This window comes from Pelobates fuscus, chromosome 8, assembly GCF_036172605.1.
Source record: "Pelobates fuscus isolate aPelFus1 chromosome 8, aPelFus1.pri, whole genome shotgun sequence".
NCBI lineage: Eukaryota > Metazoa > Chordata > Amphibia > Anura > Pelobatidae > Pelobates > Pelobates fuscus.
Genome location: NC_086324.1, coordinates 112,704,824 through 112,724,845, shown reverse-complemented (window position 1 = coordinate 112,724,845; position 20,022 = coordinate 112,704,824). Strand labels below are relative to the sequence as shown.

At 44.8% G+C, this 20,022-nt stretch overlaps 1 protein-coding gene across 1 annotated transcript in view; it reads left to right on the top strand.

The window, feature by feature from the left end:
- The window catches only part of METTL22 (methyltransferase 22, Kin17 lysine), a 388,543-nt gene that overhangs the window by 129,565 nt on the left and 238,956 nt on the right, over positions 1-20,022 (top strand). Inside the window, exon 6 of the mRNA XM_063429464.1 lies at positions 385-438. Coding sequence (XP_063285534.1) covers positions 385-438 — 54 coding nt within the window. The remainder of the gene's footprint in view (positions 1-384; positions 439-20,022) is intronic.

The following is a 20,022-nucleotide window of genomic DNA, read 5'->3' as shown; positions in this document are numbered from 1 at the left end:
GCTACAGATTTCTGCCATTTCTGTTAACCAATAGTATTCATGAATGGCCACCAACAAGCTCTTACTCAACATTGTAATACATATTTAATTTCTCTGATATTTAAGGGGATGAAAAATCTGTCATTTGAGCCTCTGCCTCATCAGCCAATACATTAATAAATCAGTGTTTGCAATTGCTTTTAATTCAGCAAGGCAGTAGTCCAAGATCTCAGATCAATGCTACTTCTGTTCTGAGATGTAAGCCACACTGTCTTGTATGTAAATTAAGCATTTTTCATTATTTCCCCCCCAGTAAAGAAAAGAGTTTTATTGATATATGCAGACATTGACATTGACATCCTTCTTCTAATTGGTTGATTTTTTTTTTTCTTGTTTTTCTTTTAGGTGGTGAAGTGAAGGTTAAAGTATTAGACTGGCATAAGAATAAGCTATGTTCAGGTAATGAAATTGTATTTCTCCACTTCATTTTATAAGACAATGTCTTTAGACAATTACGATGTTTTAAAAGACAATTAAGATGTAATTTTTTTTAAACAATATAAACGTGTTAATTTATAAAGGCTCCTTAACATCTGCATGTTACTGACCTCTACCTCAACTGATATCAATCACCACATAGAATAAAAAGATAATTTACTGGATGCAAGAAGAGGGCTAGAACCTATCACCATTAATAGGTTACCCTTTTCTTGTCAGGGGGCTGGAGATGACCCCAAGTAGCATATTGAAAATGCTAGAGTTGTGCATGTTGCGGACAGAGTGGATACATTATTGGGATGTGATTAAGCTCTTATGGTGCATATTGGGCCAGTGACACAAACACTGGAAGATGGAGGATCCTGAAGAATGAGTTCAAGGAATTGAGAAACAATCTGATGAAGAGAACCTCCCATATGATATTTTCTAAAATACCTCTTGTTCCACACGCCAGAGAGGAAAGAGATCAGGGAGGTTTTAAGAGCAGTGGGAGAATTTTACACTTGGGTACAATCTTCTTAGCCATGACGGATAGCACCTAAATTGAAAACAGGGCTGCTGTACTGAGGTAAAGTACGGCTAGACCGTTGAAGGAGACTTTTGTGGCGGGACCGCTGCCTAGCTGTGAATTGCCCCTTCCTATGTGTGGATGTGCCCTCCTGGAATGTGTGTTCCCCCTTTGTGATTCTCTCCCTTTCCTTAATTTTGACCTTAAATCATGCAAAGTATCTTTTAACCACACGGGGGCACACGGATCCTAGTGTGCTGGACCAACCCGATACTCTATTTAGAACGTTTAGCTAGAAAGTTCACACCTCTGTAACGAGGTGTGAAAACCGCAGACCGCAAGGGAACAAGCCGCTCATGCTTCCCCTGGGTGGCCGCTGGTTCGTATCACCGAACGCCCACCAGGGGGAGCATTCGTCTCCCGAACCGGCCTGTGCGCACTGTCTTCGATTCCCGTGTCGGTGATCACCCGATCACACAACGGAGCTATAATCACTTTTACCTCCCCTACCTGGCAGCTATGAGGCTAGGCTCGTGGCTGCCCAGGAGTACGATCTCTCTTGTGGATACCTGCGTGGGGGTAACTACTGGAGAGAGGGACAAGCGCCAGCAGGGAATCTCTCGAGCTGTGAGTCGGTCTTACAGCTGCAGGGTCCCGCTGGCTGTGTGGAAGTCCGTGCTGACCAATGGGAGAAGGAGTATCCATTCAAACTGGGTTTGCGCCATTCTCCTGGTTGGTCGGCACAAGTAAGCACGATTTGGTCACTGCGGGAAGTCGGTGACCCATCAGAGCAGGAGTGACTATTCAAACAGGGTTTTGTGCCTTTTCATCTCATTGGGCGGCAAGGGCCCTCTTGTCCCTTGACGCTGATAGGCGAGAATAGGTTTTGCGCCTTTCGGCAGATTGGTGCAATCAGGTGTCGCGCTCTTTCTTCTGATTGGGCCACAAAACCCCTCTCTTCCTCGAACACTGATTGGCGCAACCAAGTTTTGCGCTTTTTCCTCTGATTAGGGTGAAACTCCTTCCTCTCTTGAACACTGATTGGTGTGATTTGGTTTGCACCCTTTCAGCTGATTGGCTGTTGCTTGGTTTAGACATGAAGTTTTAATTAGCCGAACTAAACCAAGCAACTCCATGGAACTACTTTCGGGTATGTACAGAGCCTCGAGCCCCAGACTTTGAAGTCTGATATCTTGGGCTCTGTACATCCGATCACCCCGCTTTTTGCAGGGATCCCAGATGGGACCCGGGTCTATTTATCAATATAAGTTTCAGCCCTGTAACCCCTTACCATCCTGGGGCATCCCTGTGTCATTCCTGTGAGCTGTTGGTATCTCCCAGAGCGGGAGATGGTTATCTGCAGCCCAGCCCCCTCCTGCCTTGGATTGTGTTGTGTTGGATGGAGACCCCTTGCGGGGGTCTGTGCATAAAAAGCTGTGTGCCCAAATAAAGATGGTACCCTGGAACTGCGTGTCATCCAGTTACAGGGGAAAATGGGTCTGACCTATTATTAATAAAGGGAATAACCAGCCGGGTTAACCAGGTCACGCTACAGCTTTAAACTAGGAAAACAAAGGTTTGCAAGATAGAACAGAAAGGAGAAGTCCAGAAGTATATACATGGAGAGAATGGTAAGATTATACAGATTGTAAGGAGCTACCTGCTAGACATTTCTTAGATAAACTAAGAAAGACATATAATCTTAAATGCTTTCTTGTTAATGTATAAACCTTAGTAACAAAATGGGGAATCTAGACTATTCGGCATATGATGAGAACAGTTGGACATTATTGGTATAACGGAGACTTGTTGGCATGAAATAAATTACCAGGGTGGGGATGACGTCAGCACATACATGCTAACACGGTCGCGCAATAACCCACAGAAAACCCAAGCAAAACCCAAGCACAATTACTGAACCTTAGAATGGTCAGTACGTAGTTGAAAAAGAGTAGTCAGAAGATAGCCAAAAATCAGAATACCAGTGATCAGGAGAACGATACAAGAATAGCCGGGTCAGGATACCAGAAATCAGGAGGTCAAAATACAAGTCGAGTCAGGGAGCCAGAAAACAGGAACGTCAAAAGCCAAGCCGGGTCAGTACACAAAAACCGTAAATATGCAAGGAGACTCAAAGAGCACTAAGGGGAATGGACCAAGAAACCACTATAGGGCAAGGAACAAGGCAAAAGGCCTTTTGCTCTAAGACCACGCCCCCAAAATGTTCTGGGCCAGTATTGATGATGTGGGACCGCGTCTATTACGTAATGACGTCCGCGCGCATGTGCTGCGTCATAAAAAGGGGCGTGACTCCAGCGGCCGGCATGGGGCATGCTGTTGGAAGAGGAGTCTGCCCTGAATCCTGCACCATGTGGGCTTAACCGTCACCCTCCACGTACACAGGGGCTGCAGATCGCCGCCGATCAGCATAGTTTTTGTGCATTACAGCTCTCTACGTGAGGATCTGCTGTACGCCATTCCATGCCATTCTTGGATAGAAGAGCTTTGGTTTTGTGGATACCTGAATGACCCGCTATCATAGACTCATGCATGTTCTGTAAGGATGTACAACTTATTAGGAGGTATATCCTCTGGAGCGTGATCCTTTTGGTTTTATAATAACTCTATCGGTGCTGATGTAATCTGTACTTTAGTAGTGGCCACTAAGCATTCAGACAATCGACTGTAATTGGGGCTCAGGACTAGCCTGGCCTTCGAATTGGTGATAAAGTGATAAAGTGTCAGCCTTCATATTTTTAGAACCAGGTCTGTACGTCACAATGTAATTAAAATGAGACATGAACAGAGACCAATGTGCGTGCCTATCTGATAGCCTATTCGCTTCTCCAAAATAGGACAAGTTCTTATGGTCTATGAGGATTTTTACAGGAATGGAGGATCCCTCTGTGGCGAAACCGACCTCGCCACGTGTCCTTGGAGGGGGCTGATTGCCCGCCTCTTGCCTTTGGACTATGGACCAGACTTTATGGGAATGTGATACCCCAGATAGCCATACCATGGAGCCTATTCATATAATGAAAGACTATGGGAAAGACTTTAGCTCCATGGCAATTGTACTGTGTGAGTAGGATCTGCGCGCTATTCGGTAGTTTTGTGCGTGCAGATCCCAGCTATCTGGGGATAGGTGAAATGTCTGTGTGTTATGTGTAGATGTGACTTTATGTATTTTAAAGTGTTTTATGTTGTTTTGCAACCATGTGGTTAATGGAGTCTGCCTTTAGTCCTGGGTAATTGGATTACTTCTCCAATTAACTCCAGGGCAGAAGGGAGGAAACCAGGGTGCATTGTGGGGATGTTTTTCTGCCAGCCAGAAAGGAACAAAAGATACTTTTAGTAACTTTTTAACCCCTGGTCGGATTCATGCCATTTTTTAATATGTTGTTCCCCTGAATGGATTGATTGTGGATATGTATTTTTATGTGAATGTGATGTATGGTTTTAAAGTTATGAAAGTTGTGTAAAAGTATATGTTACACTGTATGCATAATGGGATTATGTGTCACACTAAGGGGAGGGGATGTGTGGGAGGTAACATCTATGTCATTGGTTCTTTTATGCCTCCCCCTGGGTGTGGCCTGTATGTGTGAGTTGGAAATAAAAGCCAGGCTGGATGAGCCAGTCCAGAGTTCCTGTTTTACCCTCAAAGTGATGTGTCGTCTCATTATTGGGGGGAAGGATTTATTGAGTGCTGTTCCAGTTGACTGCTAGGAGTACAAGCCTATTCGTATGGTTCCTATTCAATGGTCTACAGCATTCATATGCTTGGGAGAATTTAAAAGGTTTCTCGGATTCGGTGATTGTGGTGTCTGCCAGAGTGCTTGGAGTCCTCAGGAAGCACTAGGAGCATCCATTAACGGAGGTACCAAGTCGGGGTGCCAGGTGATCCGTTACACCCTCTAATTCATGTCTCCATTCTTTCAGGGCCATGATTATAGCCAACAACTCCCTGTCCCCAATGTCATATCGTTTGTCGGTGTCAGTTAATTTCTTAGAAAAATAACCAAGGATGAAGGGGTTAATCAGCTGCTGATCTTCGGGAGAGAACTGTCCCTACACTCGGAAGCATCTACTTCCAACAAAAATGGCAAAGAAGGGTCAGGATGTGCCAAAATAGGAGTTTTAAGTGTTTCAAATGCAGCAAGAGCTTCAGGAGCCCAAACTTGTTGGGTTCCTCTTTTTTTAGTCATGGAGGTAATGGGGGCTGTTAATGATGAGAACCCCTTAAAGAACCAAAAAGGCACTTCTCCATCTTACAATATGATAAGTTTTGAGCAATCTTGAAAGAAAAAGTGTCACATGGTTATGACGACTTTCAAGGTCTTTAGAATAGATGAGTATACTATGCAGATACACTATAACAAATTCATGTAAATAATCCCTTAAAACATAATTTATGAAGTCCTGAAAAACAGCTGGGGCATTACACAAACCAAATGGCATAACGGTGTACTCATAATGCCTGTATTGTGTATCTTTGGCAAAAGTAGCCTCGCCACTGGCTTTTGGAGGAGCCTGTTTGCCAGCCTCCTTCCCTGTGGCTATGGCCCTGCAATAGACCTGGCTAAAATACTTTAAACAGGCTCTGTTCATGCAATTGGGACTGTGTGGTTCGTTTACCGAACAACTGCACAAACCAGAGACCACCCTGGAGCTTGTTAACACCTATTAACAACTTGGGATGTTTCTCACCGCAGTGTTCTAATTGTTCGTCTGAATTGCCGCAATTCCTATGGACAACCACGTGGTGGCGGCCATCTTGTTCGCATGAATGCAGGCAGCTATGTTTGGGCATGAATCTCATGGAACTAAAATCAGATACAGAAACTCCCGAACACCGCTGGACTTCCATCATCACCTGCGTTTGGTTCTATACAAGTTATAAGAGCCCTGTTCAGTGGGATCATTCTTCTGGATTAAGGGAACAAGCTCCAGGGTAAGATTATTGACTCTGTTCAGTAGTTTGTTCGTTTTCAAACTACCAAACTAGACCGACCGCAAGCCCTGATTCTCTGGAACTGTTTTGTGCATGGGACCATGCCTGCGGTTGGTCAAATAAATTACTTCCATAAAATTCCTGAACACCTGAACTGATCTGGGTGACTTTTGGACATGTTGGTCACCAAGATAAGGGCTATCAGGGGATGTAACATTTGTGGGGATATTATATGTGTTGGGGTACTTTTGGGACTTTATAGAAATGTGTTTTTTTTTCTGCTGGAGATGATTGGGTTAATACAGTATCTGACTCGGTTATCTCCCAGGCAGAAGGGAGGGATTGTATGATATGTGTGGGAGTGTTGTGCATTGGAAAACTGTTCTTTTTTTTTTTGTGTTGAAAGAAAACTGTTTTTTTTTTTTTGTTTTTTGTTTTTGTAGTTCAGCCATTAGAATAGAAAATATGCATGTTTGCGTTACAGTATTGGTTACCGTGGTTCCTGGAGAAGCGCCACAGTGGCATGCGACCATCCCATGGTGATTGTTCACTTAGCGGAGGCTACCTTTTGCCAGTCTCCCGTGATCCTAGTAGCTATCGGCTCCGTCTCCTTATCTGGGGTGACTTCTGCCTGGAGTGGTATGTTCCATTGAGACAGTAACTTACTTCCCTCTTCTGGCGTTGCAGCTGTCTTGTCTGAGCCGTTCTTGTGAATGATGAGGCGGGTAGGAAACCCCCATTTGTAAGGTATTTGCGCCTCTCTGAGTGCTTTAGTAATGGTGCCAAATGATCTTCTTTTCGCTAGCGTAGCTGGAGAGAGATCAGCAAAAAGCTGAAGGCCCGCAAATTTTCCTGTCAAGTGTGCAGGATCTCTGGCCGCCTGCATCAGCCGTTCCTTAGTGGCAAAGAAGTGGACCCGGACTATAGCATCCCTGGGTACTGCCGCAGGCATATTTCGCGGTTTCATGAGCCTGTGAGCTCTGTCTAGCTCCAATTCTGGAGGTGAGGCATCTGGTAATAGGGCTTGAAATAATTGCGTTAAATATGGTTTTAAATCTTGTGCCCTAATCTCCTCTATCCTCCATATCTGTAATTTTTGTAATTTTTGTATCTAGCGCTTGCAATTTAGTGGAGAATTTGTCATGGGCATCAGCTAAATTATTATGTGCCTCTATAATCTCCTCTGTCTTATCCTCTAGGTGGGCTGTTCGTTCCCCTATAGCCTGAACATCCCTCCTGATGTCTGCTGCCAATTTGTGAAAATCTGACCTGATAGTTGTTTTCAGATCCTCAATCAGTTTAGGGACGCTTGTTTCTCCAGCTGGCAGCGCGGTGGTCCGTGATATCGATGTGATATCGCTCCGGCCGGACTCACTGCGTCCTGATTCTGAAGCAGGCGAGCGCGGTCTTCCGGCGCCATCTTGAGCGTGCATGCTTGGCGGCGAGAAGGCCGCAATCTGCAGCGAAGGCGTTTTGCTTTTCGATTTGCGAGCGTTTTTACTCGCCATTGCAACTCGGGGGTGCAGTCCGTATGTGAGTAGCCTTGAAAGCTTGTTATCAGTTGTTTGTTGTGTGGAATCAGGCTAATTGGCCGTTATTGCCGCGGAGCTCTGTCAAAATGTAACTAGTCTAGGTAAAATACACCCTGTTCCAAATTATTATGCAAAGTCTATTTAAGTGTCACAAAGATTAAATATTTTGTTTTTCAGTTTAACTCATGAATGGCATTGTGTCTCAGGGCTCTTTTGATCACTGAAAACAATCTCGGACACCTGTGATAGATTGCCAGGTTAGCCCAATTTAAGGAAAAACTACTATAGGAGGCAGGGGCGTATTAGCCGCGAGGCAAACAAGGCATTTGCCTTGGGCGGCATTTTCCAGGGGGCGGCAAAAAAGCCGCCCCCAAACGCCCAGAGCAAATGCCTTGTTAGCCTTGCGGCTAACTGACATGCCGTCTGGGTGGGCGGGCGGTCTGCTTGGCGGTGCTGGCGGGCGGCCGGCGAGGGAGCACTTCCTCTGAGCTGTCTGCTCAGCTCCCTAGCGCGCCGCACAGTGAGGCTGGGAGCCGGAATATGACGTCATATTCCGGCCAGCCTCACTCTGCGGCGCGCGAGGGAGCTGAGCAGACAGCTCAGAGGAAGTGCTCCCTCGCCGGCCGCCCGCCCGCCAGCGCCGCCCAGCAGCCACTGGACCACCAGGGAGAAATAGGAACCCCCCCAGCATTCTCAAAGGTAAGGAGGCTGGGGGGGGGGGGTAAATTAAAAAAAAAAGTGTTAAATATGTGAGTGAGTGAGTGAGTCTGTGTGTGTGTGTTAGTGTGTGTATGTCTGTTAGTGTGTGTGTGTGTGTCTGTCTGTTAGTGTGTGTGTCTGTCTGTTAGTGTGTGTGTCTGTCTGTTAGTGTGTGTCTGTCTGTTAGTGTGTGTGTGAATGTCTGTTAGTGTGTGTGTGTGTGTGAATGTCTGTTAGTGTGTGTGTGTGTGTGTGAATGTCTGTTAGTGTGTGTGTGTGAATGTCTGTTAGTGTGTGTGTGTGTGTGAATGTCTGTTAGTGTGTGCATGTGTGTGAATGTCTGTTAATGTGTGTGTGTGTGTGTGTGTGTGAATGTCTGTTAGTGTGTCTGTATGTCTGTTAGTGTGTGTGTGTGTCTGTCTGTTAGTGTGTCTGTGTATGTCTGTTAGTGTGTGTGTGTATATCTGTTAGTGTGTGTGTGTATATCTGTTAGTGCGTGTGTATGTCTGTTAGTGCGTGTGTGAATGTCTGTTAGTGTGTGTGTGAATGTCTGTTAGTGTGTGTGTGTGAATGTCTGTTAGTGTGTGTGTGTGAATGTCTGTTAGTGTGTGTGTGTGAATGTCTGTTAATGTGTGTGTGTGTGTGAATGTCTGTTAATGTGTGTGTGTATGTCTGTTAGTGTGTCTGTGTATGTCTGTTAGTGTGTGTGTGTGAATGTCTGTTAGTGGGTCTGTGTATGCCTGTTAGTGTGTCTGTGTGTCTGTGTGTATGTTTGTTAGTGTGTCTGTGTATGTCTGTTAGTGTGTGTTTGTGTGTGTGTGTATGTATGTCTGTTAGTGTGTGTGTGTATGTATGTCTGTTAGTGTGTGTGTGTGTGTGTGTATGTATGTCTGTTAGTGTGTGTGTGTATGTATGTCTGTTAGTGTGTGTGTGTATGTATGTCTGTTAGTGTGTGTCTGTTAGAGAGTGTGTCTGTAAGTGTGTGTGTGTTTCTGTTAGCTAGTGTATGCGTATCTGTAAGTGAATGTGTGTGTGTGTGTGTATTTAGAAGGTGGGGCAGGGGAAGGGTGGGGGTGGTGCGGGCGGGGGGAAGGGTTGGATGGGGGTGGCGCGGGCGGGAGGGGGGCGCCTGAGTTTTGTCCTGCCTAGGGCAGCACAAAACCAGGATACACCACTGATAGGAGGGTGTTCCACATTATTAAGCAGAGCACCATTTTCATGCAATATGGGGAAGAAAAAGGATCTCTCTGCTGCCGAAAAGCGTAAAATAGTTCAATGCCTTGGACAAGGTATGACAACATTAGATATTTCATGAAAACTTAACCGTGATCATCACACTATCAAGAGATTTGTGGCTGATTCAGAGCCTTGTGGCTAACTGACATGCCGTCTGGGCGGGCGGGCGGTCTGCTGGGCGGTGCTGGCGGGCGGCCGGCGAGGGAGCACTTCCTCTGAGCTGTCTGCTCAGCTCCCTCGCGCGCCGCACAGTGAGGCTGGGAGCCGGAATATGACGTCATATTCCGGCCAGCCTCACTCTGCGGCGCGCGAGGGAGCTGAGCAGACAGCTCAGAGGAAGTGCTCCCTCGCCGGCCGCCCGCCCGCCAGCGCCGCCCAGCAGCCACTGGACCACCAGGGAGAAATAGGAACCCCCCCAGCATTCCCAAAGGTAAGGAGGCTGGGGGAGGGGGGTAAATTAAAAAAAAGTGTTAAATATGTGAGTGAGTGAGTGAGTCTGTGTGTGTGTTAGTGTGTGTATGTCTGTTAGTGTGTGTGTGTGTGTGTATGTCTGTTAGTGTGTGTGTGTGTCTGTCTGTTAGTGTGTGTCTGTCTGTTAGTGTGTGTCTGTCTGTTAGTGTGTGTCTGTGAATGTCTGTTAGTGTGTGTGAATGTCTGTTAGTGTGTGTGTGAATGTCTGTTAGTGTGTGTGTGTGTCTGTCTGTCTGTTAGTGTGTCTGTGTATGTCTGTTAGTGTGTGTGTATGTCAGTGCGTGTGTATGTCTGTTAGTGTGTGTGAATGTCTGTTAGTGTGTGTGTGAATGTCTGTTAGTGTGTGTGTGAATGTCTGTTAGTGTGTGTGTGTGTGTGTGTGTGTGTGTGAATGTCTGTTAGTGTGTGTGTGTGTGTGTGTGTGAATGTCTGTTAGTGTGTGTGTGTGTGTGTGTGTGAATGTCTGTTAGTGTGTGTGTGTGAATGTCTGTTAGTGTGTGTGTGTGTGAATGTCTGTTAGTGTGTGTGTGTGAATGTCTGTTAGTGTGTGTGTGAATGTCTGTTAGTGTGTGTGTGAATGTCTGTTAGTGTGTGTGTGAATGTCTGTTAGTGTGTCTGTGTATGTCTGTTAGTGTGTGTGTGTGAATGTCTGTTAGTGTCTGTGTATGCCTGTTAGTGTGTCTGTGTATGTCTGTTAGTGTGTGTGTATGTATGTCTGTTAGTGTGTGTGTATGTATGTCTGTTAGTGTGTGTGTGTATGTATGTCTGTTAGTGTGTGTCTGTTAGAGAGTGTGTCTGTAAGTGTGTGTGTGTTTCTGTTAACTAGTGTATGCGTATCTGTAAGTGAATGTGTGTGTGTGTGTGTGTATTTAGAAGGTGGGGCAGGGGAAGGGTGGGGGTGGTGCGGGCGGTGGGAAGGGTTGGATGGGGGTGGCGCGGGCGGGAGGGGGGTGCCTGAGTTTTGTCCTGCCTAGGGCAGCACAAAACCAGGATACACCACTGATAGGAGGGTGTTCCACATTATTAAGCAGAGCACCATTTTCTTGCAATATGGGGAAGAAAAAGGATCTCTCTGCTGCCGAAAAGAGTGAAATAGTTCAATGCCTTGGACAAGGTATGACAACATTAGATATTTCATGAAAACGTAACCGTGATCATCACACTATCAAGAGATTTGTGGCTGATTCAGAGCACAGACGGGTTTGTGCAGATAAAGGCACAATGAGGAAGATTTCTGCCAGATCCGTGCATTGGATCAAGAGAGCAGCTGCTAAAATACCAATACACAAGCAGAAACTGCTGCATTGGGCAGAAAAATACTTGAAAATGCTTCAATTAGACAAAGAAAGAAAAGAGAAAAGATGGAGCTTTTAATGACTGGCACCTCCATGTGGGGGATAACCCATGTATAAAGTCGAATAAGGGAAAAGAGAGTTGGAGGTAACAGTACTAAATAGTTTTAAAAACCATGGAATAACTTGGGTATTATGCTGGATAAAGAAATATATAAAATAAAACATAACTTTTAATCTAGTAATTAAAAACCCTTCAATATAAGGGCTAGAAATATATCAATTGAACATACTGACACACAAATACAATAAGAAAGAAAAATAAATAAAATCAAAATTATATAAATTGTACTGTCCAGAAATTGTCCTATACCAATTTTTGTTTACAGTAGGATCTGCAGTTTAATACTGACAGGTGAGGACTGGAATACAATTTATAATAGAGGTTCTTAAATGTAATCTAAGTGGACAAAAATGAACCACTGAAAAAAGGGGGCTAAAATGTTATAGTTTATTTTTGACCACGCTATCTAGATAATTGGTGTATGAAGCACCTGTTCTAATGCAAGAAAATACTTTTGACGAGAAGCCACATTCAAAGATTTATGACTCTGATGCCGGTCTGCTAAATTTGTAGCTAAATGAACGGTTTCGGCAAATTACCTAAATTGCTAACAGTTTATGTTCCCATAAACTGTCCAATAATTGATAACCTTGTTCTCCGTGGAATTATATATACTGACTTTTGATATAGTTCTCTTGGTATAGTCTGTCACAGCTATTTCCCAAGGTAACTATGTGACAGATCCGAACTGGTAGTTTCAAGACACTAATATCGAAATTATTGTAGCAAAAATCACTTCTAAATGCAACGGTAGCTAACTGCTGGGAGTTTATATAACATGCAGCCCGTTCAGGGGTACAGTATGCTGAAGTCCCGGATTTACGTATAGATAATGGCAAGCTACAAAAGCTGTCACACTTCACAATGAAGAAAGAGCTTATTATTAAAGATATAAATATACACTGCGGATCTCCGAGTGAGAAAAAAAGAACCGCTCCTGTTTTAACAACATTACCGGTGCTAATGTTGTCAGGGTCTTACCTGAGTTGGGAGTCTGTAGCGCAGATATGTTGCTCACCCTTGCCGATATCCACAGGCCGAGGTGGTCAAGGACATAAGACACCGAATTGATCCTACGTGAAACACGGAAAGGGCCAATGTATCCAGAAACAAACTTTATAGAGGGTACCCTGAGTCTAATGTGTCTAGTGGACAGCCAAGCCTTGTCCCCCTACTTGATAAGAAGGTGCAGCACTACGTCTCTTATCAGCATGCTGCTTAAAACAGGACACAGCACCGGCTAAGGAAGAATTAACTAGTTCCCATGTTTTCCTCATAGAGGTTAGATGCTCATCAGAGTGGAGATATCTGTATCAGAGAACACAGAATGTAATCTAGTAGGGCAGAGACCATATAAAACATAAGGACTAAGTTTGTAAGAGTAATGCGTAGCAATTCCGCCCAGGGAAAGAGGTCAACCCAATTATCGTGGGAAGCTTTAACGAAACAACGTAGAAATATTTCCAGAGACTGATTTGCCCTTTCAGCAGCCCCATTAGTTTGTGGATAATAAGATGAAGAAAAAGACAGAATCGAGAAATGAACTGAGAACCTCTGACAGAAGCAATGTTTTGAGGAATCCCATGTAACCTTACTAGTTCCTTAATAAAATTCTGAGCAAGGTCTTGCTGTGAATTCCCAGGCAAATGCCTTATTTGCCTCGTGTTCTGGGGCTGTCCACTTAACCACACAACTCCCCAGAGGTGTTAAACTACTAATATTCTAGCACTGTCCTTCGCTCTTTTTGCTCTCTCTCACTCCCTTCTTTGATGCCGGTAGCCGGAATATGATGTCACCCTGGCCAGGGCCGGACTGGGAACTAAAAGCAGCCCTGGAAAAAAATTCTATACCAGCCCAATAATGCGTCGCGCCAGCATAGTGTGCTGATATAGAGGGTGAAAAAATAACTTAAAATTGAAAACTATTACTCCAGCGAAAGAACGCATATAGGGCTTCAAAATAAACAAAAGAGCGCCTTTATTTTAAGCAGACATTCATTTGCATGTAATCAATGTTTCTGTACAACTAATTTAGCCTATTAAGGACATTTTAGTACTGAGATTGAAATGGTGAATGTATGCGGTTGCACAACTGAAAAGAAAAATTTTATCTTGCTCATTTTGAAGTCCTATGGGTACGCTCTTCACTTTGAATATGTTATTGTGCATGAGTATGCAACTAGCAACAAGACTGGGCCAATACGTGTCATTACAAATATGTATATATTAATGACATTTATATGTGTATTATGCATATATAAATGTATATTAATATACATACATGTATATTACACACATCAATATACATGCATATATATATATATATATATATATATATATATATATAAATATAAATATAAATATATGTGTGTGTGTATTACTGTCAGGATCACATCAATTACGTCTATTACGTTTACCTTGTTTAGTGTATCGTCTCCTTTTTGTCTCTTACAGCGACCCTTGTGTTTCTTTTACTTCATCCCAGTCCCTGTGTGTTTCTTTTTACCCTTCTCCAGCCTCTGTATGTCTCTTTCCCCCAGCCGCTTTGTCTCTTTCTCCCTTTCCAAATCTCATTTGTGTGCCTCTTTCTCTTCTCCCAGCCACTCTGTGTCTCTTTTCCCCCAGCCCAGTGTTTCCTCCCACAAATCTTGTGTTACTTTGTTCCCCTTCCCTTCTGTATGTCTTTGTTCCCCCAACAAACCTTCTGTGTCTCTGTCTTCCCACTCTCCTCCATGTGTCTGTCTTCCCACTCTCCTCCCTGTGTCTCTCTTCCCAGTCTCCACCCGTGTCTCTCTCTCTTACCCCTCTGTCTCTTTGCCCCCTTCCCCTGTCTCTATTACCCCTCTGTCTCTTTGTCCCTCCATCCCCTGTGTCTCTCTATTACCCCTCTGTCTCTTTTTACCCCCTTCCCTGGTGTCTCTCTATTACCCCTCTGTCTCTGTGTCCCCCATTCCCCTGTGTCTCTCTATTACTCTTTGTCCCCCCATCTCCTGTGTCTCTCTATTACCCCTCTCTTTGACCCCCCCATATCCTGTGTCTCTCTATTACCCCTCTCTTTGTCCCCCATTCCCCTGTGTCTCTCCATTACCCCTCTCTTTGTCCACCCATCCCTGTGTCTCTCCATTACCCCTCTCTTCCCCCATCCCCTGTGTCTCTCTATTACCCCTCTCTTTGTCCCCCTTCCCCCATGTCTCACCATTACCCCTCTCTTTGTCCCCCCTTCCCCTGTGTCTCTCCATTATCCCTCTCTTTGTCCCCCTTCCCCTGTCTCTCCATTACCCCTCTCTTTGTCCCCCTTCCCATGTCTCTCCATTACCCCTCTCTTTGTTCCCCCCTTCCCCTGTCTCTCCATTACCCCTATATTTGTCCCCCTTCCCCTGTCTCTCCATTACCCCTCTCTTTGTCCCCCTTCCCATGTCTCTCCATTACCCCTCTCTTTGTCCCCCTTCCCCTGTCTCTCCATTACCCCTCTCTTTGTCCCCCTTCCCCCTGTCTCTCCATTACCCCTCTATTTGTTCCCCTTCCCCTGTCTCTCCATTACCCCTCTCTTTGTCCCCCCTTTTCCCTGAGTTTTTACTTCTCTGTTTGTGTCCCTGCTGTCTGCCCATTGTCACAGGAGGACTGAGGGAGGGGGCGGAGCTAACTACCAAGCTCCCTCGCGGTTCCCATAATTCCTAGCACAGCCACATCATAGAGTAATCCCTACTCTATGATGTGGCTGTGCTAGGAATTATGGGAACCGCGAGGGAGCTTGGTAGTTAGCTCCGCCCACTCCCTCAGTCCTCCTGTGCTGACAGCTATGCGAGTGTGCTGCTGCATCGCTTAGGCGGCCGCCCGGCACACTCACTGATACTGACAGCAGCATAGCTGTCAGCAATGGAGATGGGGCCGCCGGCCGCAAGGTAAGTATAAACCCTCAGAGTGTGCCGCCGGACTGGCCACCCGGCGGCACCCACATGCGGCCAGGGGCCGCGATATTCTTAAAAAACGGCTGCAGGGCTCCCTCTCTATAGGGAGTAAGAGCTCTGCAGCCCCCAGGTGCCGCGGCCCACCTGGAAATTTCCCGGTATCCCGGTGGGCCAGTCCGGCCCTGACCCTGGCCCTGTCATCACTAAGCGGTGTGCGAGGTTGCTGAGCAAGAAGAGCTTGGTTCCCTCACCACCTCCATTAAGCGTCAGCCAGCAAAGCTAGCCCAGCCAGCAGAGCCAGCAAGGAGCCCACACAGCAGCTGTCAGGAAAAGGATCCACTCCAGCTCTCCCAAGGATAGAGAGGCTGGGTGGATTTAAATTAAAAATATATATATTAATAATTGATGAATGTATTAGAAAATGTATGTGTGTATGTGTGTGTGTCTGTCAGTGAATGTGTCTGTCACTGTCAGTGTGTGTGTGTGTGTATAACTGTGAGTGAGTGTAGCTGTCAGTGTGTGTCTGTGAGTGAGTGAAAGTGTGTGTGTGTCTTTCAATGCAGATGTGTGTGCCTGTGAGTGTGTGTCAATGTGTTTGTCATGTTATGTGTATCTGAGAGTGTCTGTCAGTGAAAGTGAGTGTTTGGTAAACAATGTGTGTGCCAATGACTGTGTATATCAGTGCATGTATCAATGAGGGCATGTGTCTGTCAGTCAAAACAGTGGCCTTGACACGAATTGGGGGGGGGGGGGGAATTTAGATTTTGGGGCTGCCTGAATTTAGTCATAAAAACGAACAAACGGATATTGGATAAACAGATATTGGATAAAGTTTGCACTATATTTTCTCACATATATTTATGTTAACCCTTTGAGAGATTTCTTTTTGTATTGGTTTTTCAGCTCAGTGGCTTATTCACTTATAATAGATATCATTTCAGCCACTTGTCGACTGCATTTACCTGATACTTTAAGAGGGTATAACCTAACTAGCTGATATAGTTTTACTCATAATATCAGTAATCCTCTACCATTATCTCTATTTTTATTTTATTTTTTTTATATATTTTTATATTTTTATTTTATTTTTATTATTTTTTCTGTTTATTTTTCATATTTTCTCTTTTTTCCTTTTGTGTGCCTTTCCACTGAGTCCTGTATCTATTATTGATTTATTTCAATAAGCATTTCTGAATTTAGTCATGCCTAGGGCAGCACAAATCCAAAATACGCCACTGCATGAGTGATAACATCAACCTTAAGAGAGGGCCACCAGAACTTTCTGGTTACAGCTGAAATGGTTTTGCGTGTACCTGGATGCCCAGCTGTAATGTTATTATGAAACATAGCAAGAATAGTCCTCCTTTCAGTTTCAGGAACGAACAGGAGACCTGAAGGTTTATTACTAGGTGCCTGAGGTTGAGCCGCGATTATGATACCAAGAAGAGGTGTGGACAAAGAAAGGACAATGGAAGCCAAAATACATTCAGGAGGAATAATAGGAGTGTTCTCTTGCTCCTGTTCTTCCTCTGTCTCATACTGTCTAGATAATGCATCAACCTTTATGTTCCCAGTACCAGGCCTATAAGTGATGATATAATTGAAACGAGAAAGAAACCGAGACCATCTAGCCTGTCTGGATGACATTCTTTTAGCCTCCCCTATATATTCCAGGTTTTTATGATCAGTTATGATGATCAGGGGGTGTTTGGATCCTTTCACTAGATGTCTCCACTCTTTAAGTACCAATATGATAGCCAATAGCTCTCTGTTACCTATGTCATAATTTCTGGGACAGTATAGCACCAACCCCTGTTTCAGAGGCATCCACTTCTAATACGAAAGATCTGCTGGGATCAGGATGAGTAAGTATAGGGGCTGAAGCAAATGAACCCTTGAGTTGTTCAAAGGCATTAATGGCTTCTCTTGGCCACAATGTTCCTTCAACCGCCTTACGTGTCAGATTGGTGATTTTGGCTATTATCGTAGAAATGTTTTTAATAAATCGACAATAATAATTGGAAATCCAATAAACCTTTGGATAGCCTTTAAACCATGAGGTAGAAGCCATTGCAACACTGCCTCTAGTTTCTTGGCATCCATCTTGAATCCTGAGGCAGATATCGTATAGCCAAGAAATTGTTCCCCTTTCTGATCAAATAGACGTTTTTCTAGTTTACAATACAGACCATTTTTGAGTAAGATCTGTAGAACTAGTTTCACTTGTGCATGGTGAATTTCTGTCTCAGGTGAGTATATCCTCTAGATATACTAACACAAAGGAATAAATAAAATCTCTCAATACATCATTGATGAGATCCTGGAAAAGAGCTGGGGCATTACATAGCCCAAAAGGCATGACTAGGTATTTGTAATGCCCATTACGGGTATTAAACGCTGTTTTCCATTTATGTCCTTCCTTGATTCTAACTAGATTGTAAGCGCTCCTTAAATCTAGTTTAGTAAATATCTTAGCCCCTTTTCACCTGTCAAAAAGTTCTGAAATAAATTGTATAGGGTAAGCGTTCCTTATGGTGATTTTATTAAGCGCACTGTAATCAATACAAGGCCGCAGATCACCCTCTTTTTAAGAAACAAAGAAAAACCCTGCTCCTGCTGGGGAAGAGGATCTGCGTATATGACCTTTAGTTAGCGCATCCTGTATATATTCCTCCATGATTTTACTTTCCAGAGGAGACAGGGTATAAACTCTTCCTTTCAGGGATATAGTTTATGGTAATAGATTTATCGGACAATCATAAGATCTATGCGGTGGTAGTGTATCGGCATCTACTTTGTTAAACACCTCCATTACCTCCCCGTATTGGGAGGGAACCGTAGTGGACAATGGAGAGGCAGTGTAGTGGACAATGGAGAGGCAGTGTAGTGGACAATGGAGAGGCAGTAGGAACTCAATTGCATAATCAGCAACAGAGCGATTGCCTTGTCTTATTGTTATTATTTTATTATTTCTATAGCGCCATCAGATTCCGTAGGGCTTTTTTTGCATCCTTTTCCTCACTTAATAGCTCAAAAGTTAGCTTGAACTCAGCTAGGAATTCTGCATAATTATATGCAATAGACTTGTTGCTCTCCCATAAAGGATTTGTCCAGGTTAATGCCTTCCCTATCAATTGATTCATCAGATAACCAATCTTGGATTTATTGGAAGGAAAAGAGCTGGGGGAGGCTTCAAAGTGGTACTCGATTTGGTTAAGCAAACCCCAGCAATCCTGAGCATTACCACCGAAATGAGGGGATGGTGAGAGGGATATAGATATAGCCTTGTATACTATGGGTACAACAGCAACAGGAGGGTAGGTCATTGATCCTCCAGTTGGAGGTGAGCAGTACGGGCCAACAATGTCTGAAAGTCCTGGGCGAATTGATCCATACAGTGATCATTATCTTCCAGCCTTCTTCCGCAATCCAACATGTGTTGACTTAACTCTGCAGGGTCCATGTCCCTGTCGTAATGTCAGGACAAACCAGTGGCCCAACACACAGAATTAAGTCAAACATGTAACAAATGCAAACAGTAACAACGTATGGCCGGAATTAACATAATAGAATAAACACTCACGAGCTGAGGTCAGGAATATAGAAAGGAACAAAAACGGAAAGAACAAAGCCAAAGGGTCAGGGATACCAGAAATACGAGTTAAAGGGAAGTTAAAGGGAAACTCCAGTGCCAGAAAAATGATCCGTTTTTCTGGCACTAGAGGGTCCCTCTCCCTCCCACCCACCCACCAATCCCCGGTTACTGAAGGGGTGAAAACCCCTTCAGTGACTTACCTGAGGCAGCGGTGATGTCCCTCGCCGCTGTCTCCGCCTCCGCGACGCTCCTCCCTGTGATTGCGTCGGGCGGTGGGCGAGACTGATCTCGCCCACCGGCCGAGGAGACCTAATGCGCATGCGCGGAAATGCCGCGCATGCGCATTACGTCTCCCCATAGGAAAGCATTGAAAAATCATTGCAATGCTTTCCTGTGGGGTTTTGAGCAACGCTGGAGGTCCTCACACAGCGTGAGGACGTCCAGCGACGCTCTAGCACAGGTTTCCTGTGATAGAACCCAGGAAGTGACCTCTAGTGGCTGTCTAGTAGACAGCCACTAGAGGTGGAGTTAACCCTGCAATGTAATTATTGCAGTTTATGAAAAACTGCAATAATTACACTTGCAGGGTTAAGAGTAGTGGGAGTTGGCACCCAGACCACTCCAATGAGCAGAAGTGGTATGGGTGCCTGGAGTGTCCCTTTAAGTAAAGCCAAGATCAAAAACCAATAATCAGAATCCGGAACACATTCTCGGATAACCAACAGGATGGAAACCGCGACAGGGCATTGAACTGCAGGTTTGTGTTTAAATAACCCAGTAAAGAAAGAAAACGTGATGCTGCACGCACGTTCACATCATTAGTGACGTCTTTGTCATTGTGGGCAACGTTAATTTACGCCGTCTTGCAGTGGCCAGCGGCCCTCCCAATGCTGGACCCGGCTGCTGATCCACAAACTGCATGGAGGGAGAGGCTTTGGGGGTGAGGTTAGTACACTCTCCATCATATAGTGCGACTGCGCCAATCAGGCGCGGCCACATGGTGGTGCCGATCGGGCAGTGCAATAGTGTGAATGTACCATTCAGGTGCGGTCACACTGATGTGCCGATCAAGCACCATGATAATTGGGACATGATAAACGTAAATGCCCCTTCTTCCCGCAGTACAGACAAAGACCCTCTTTTCTCCTATAGGACTTCTCAGCTTTAAATAACCTAGTTAGTCCTAACTGCATGGGTTCAGAGATGGGCCCCAGTAGTTGTTTCTGA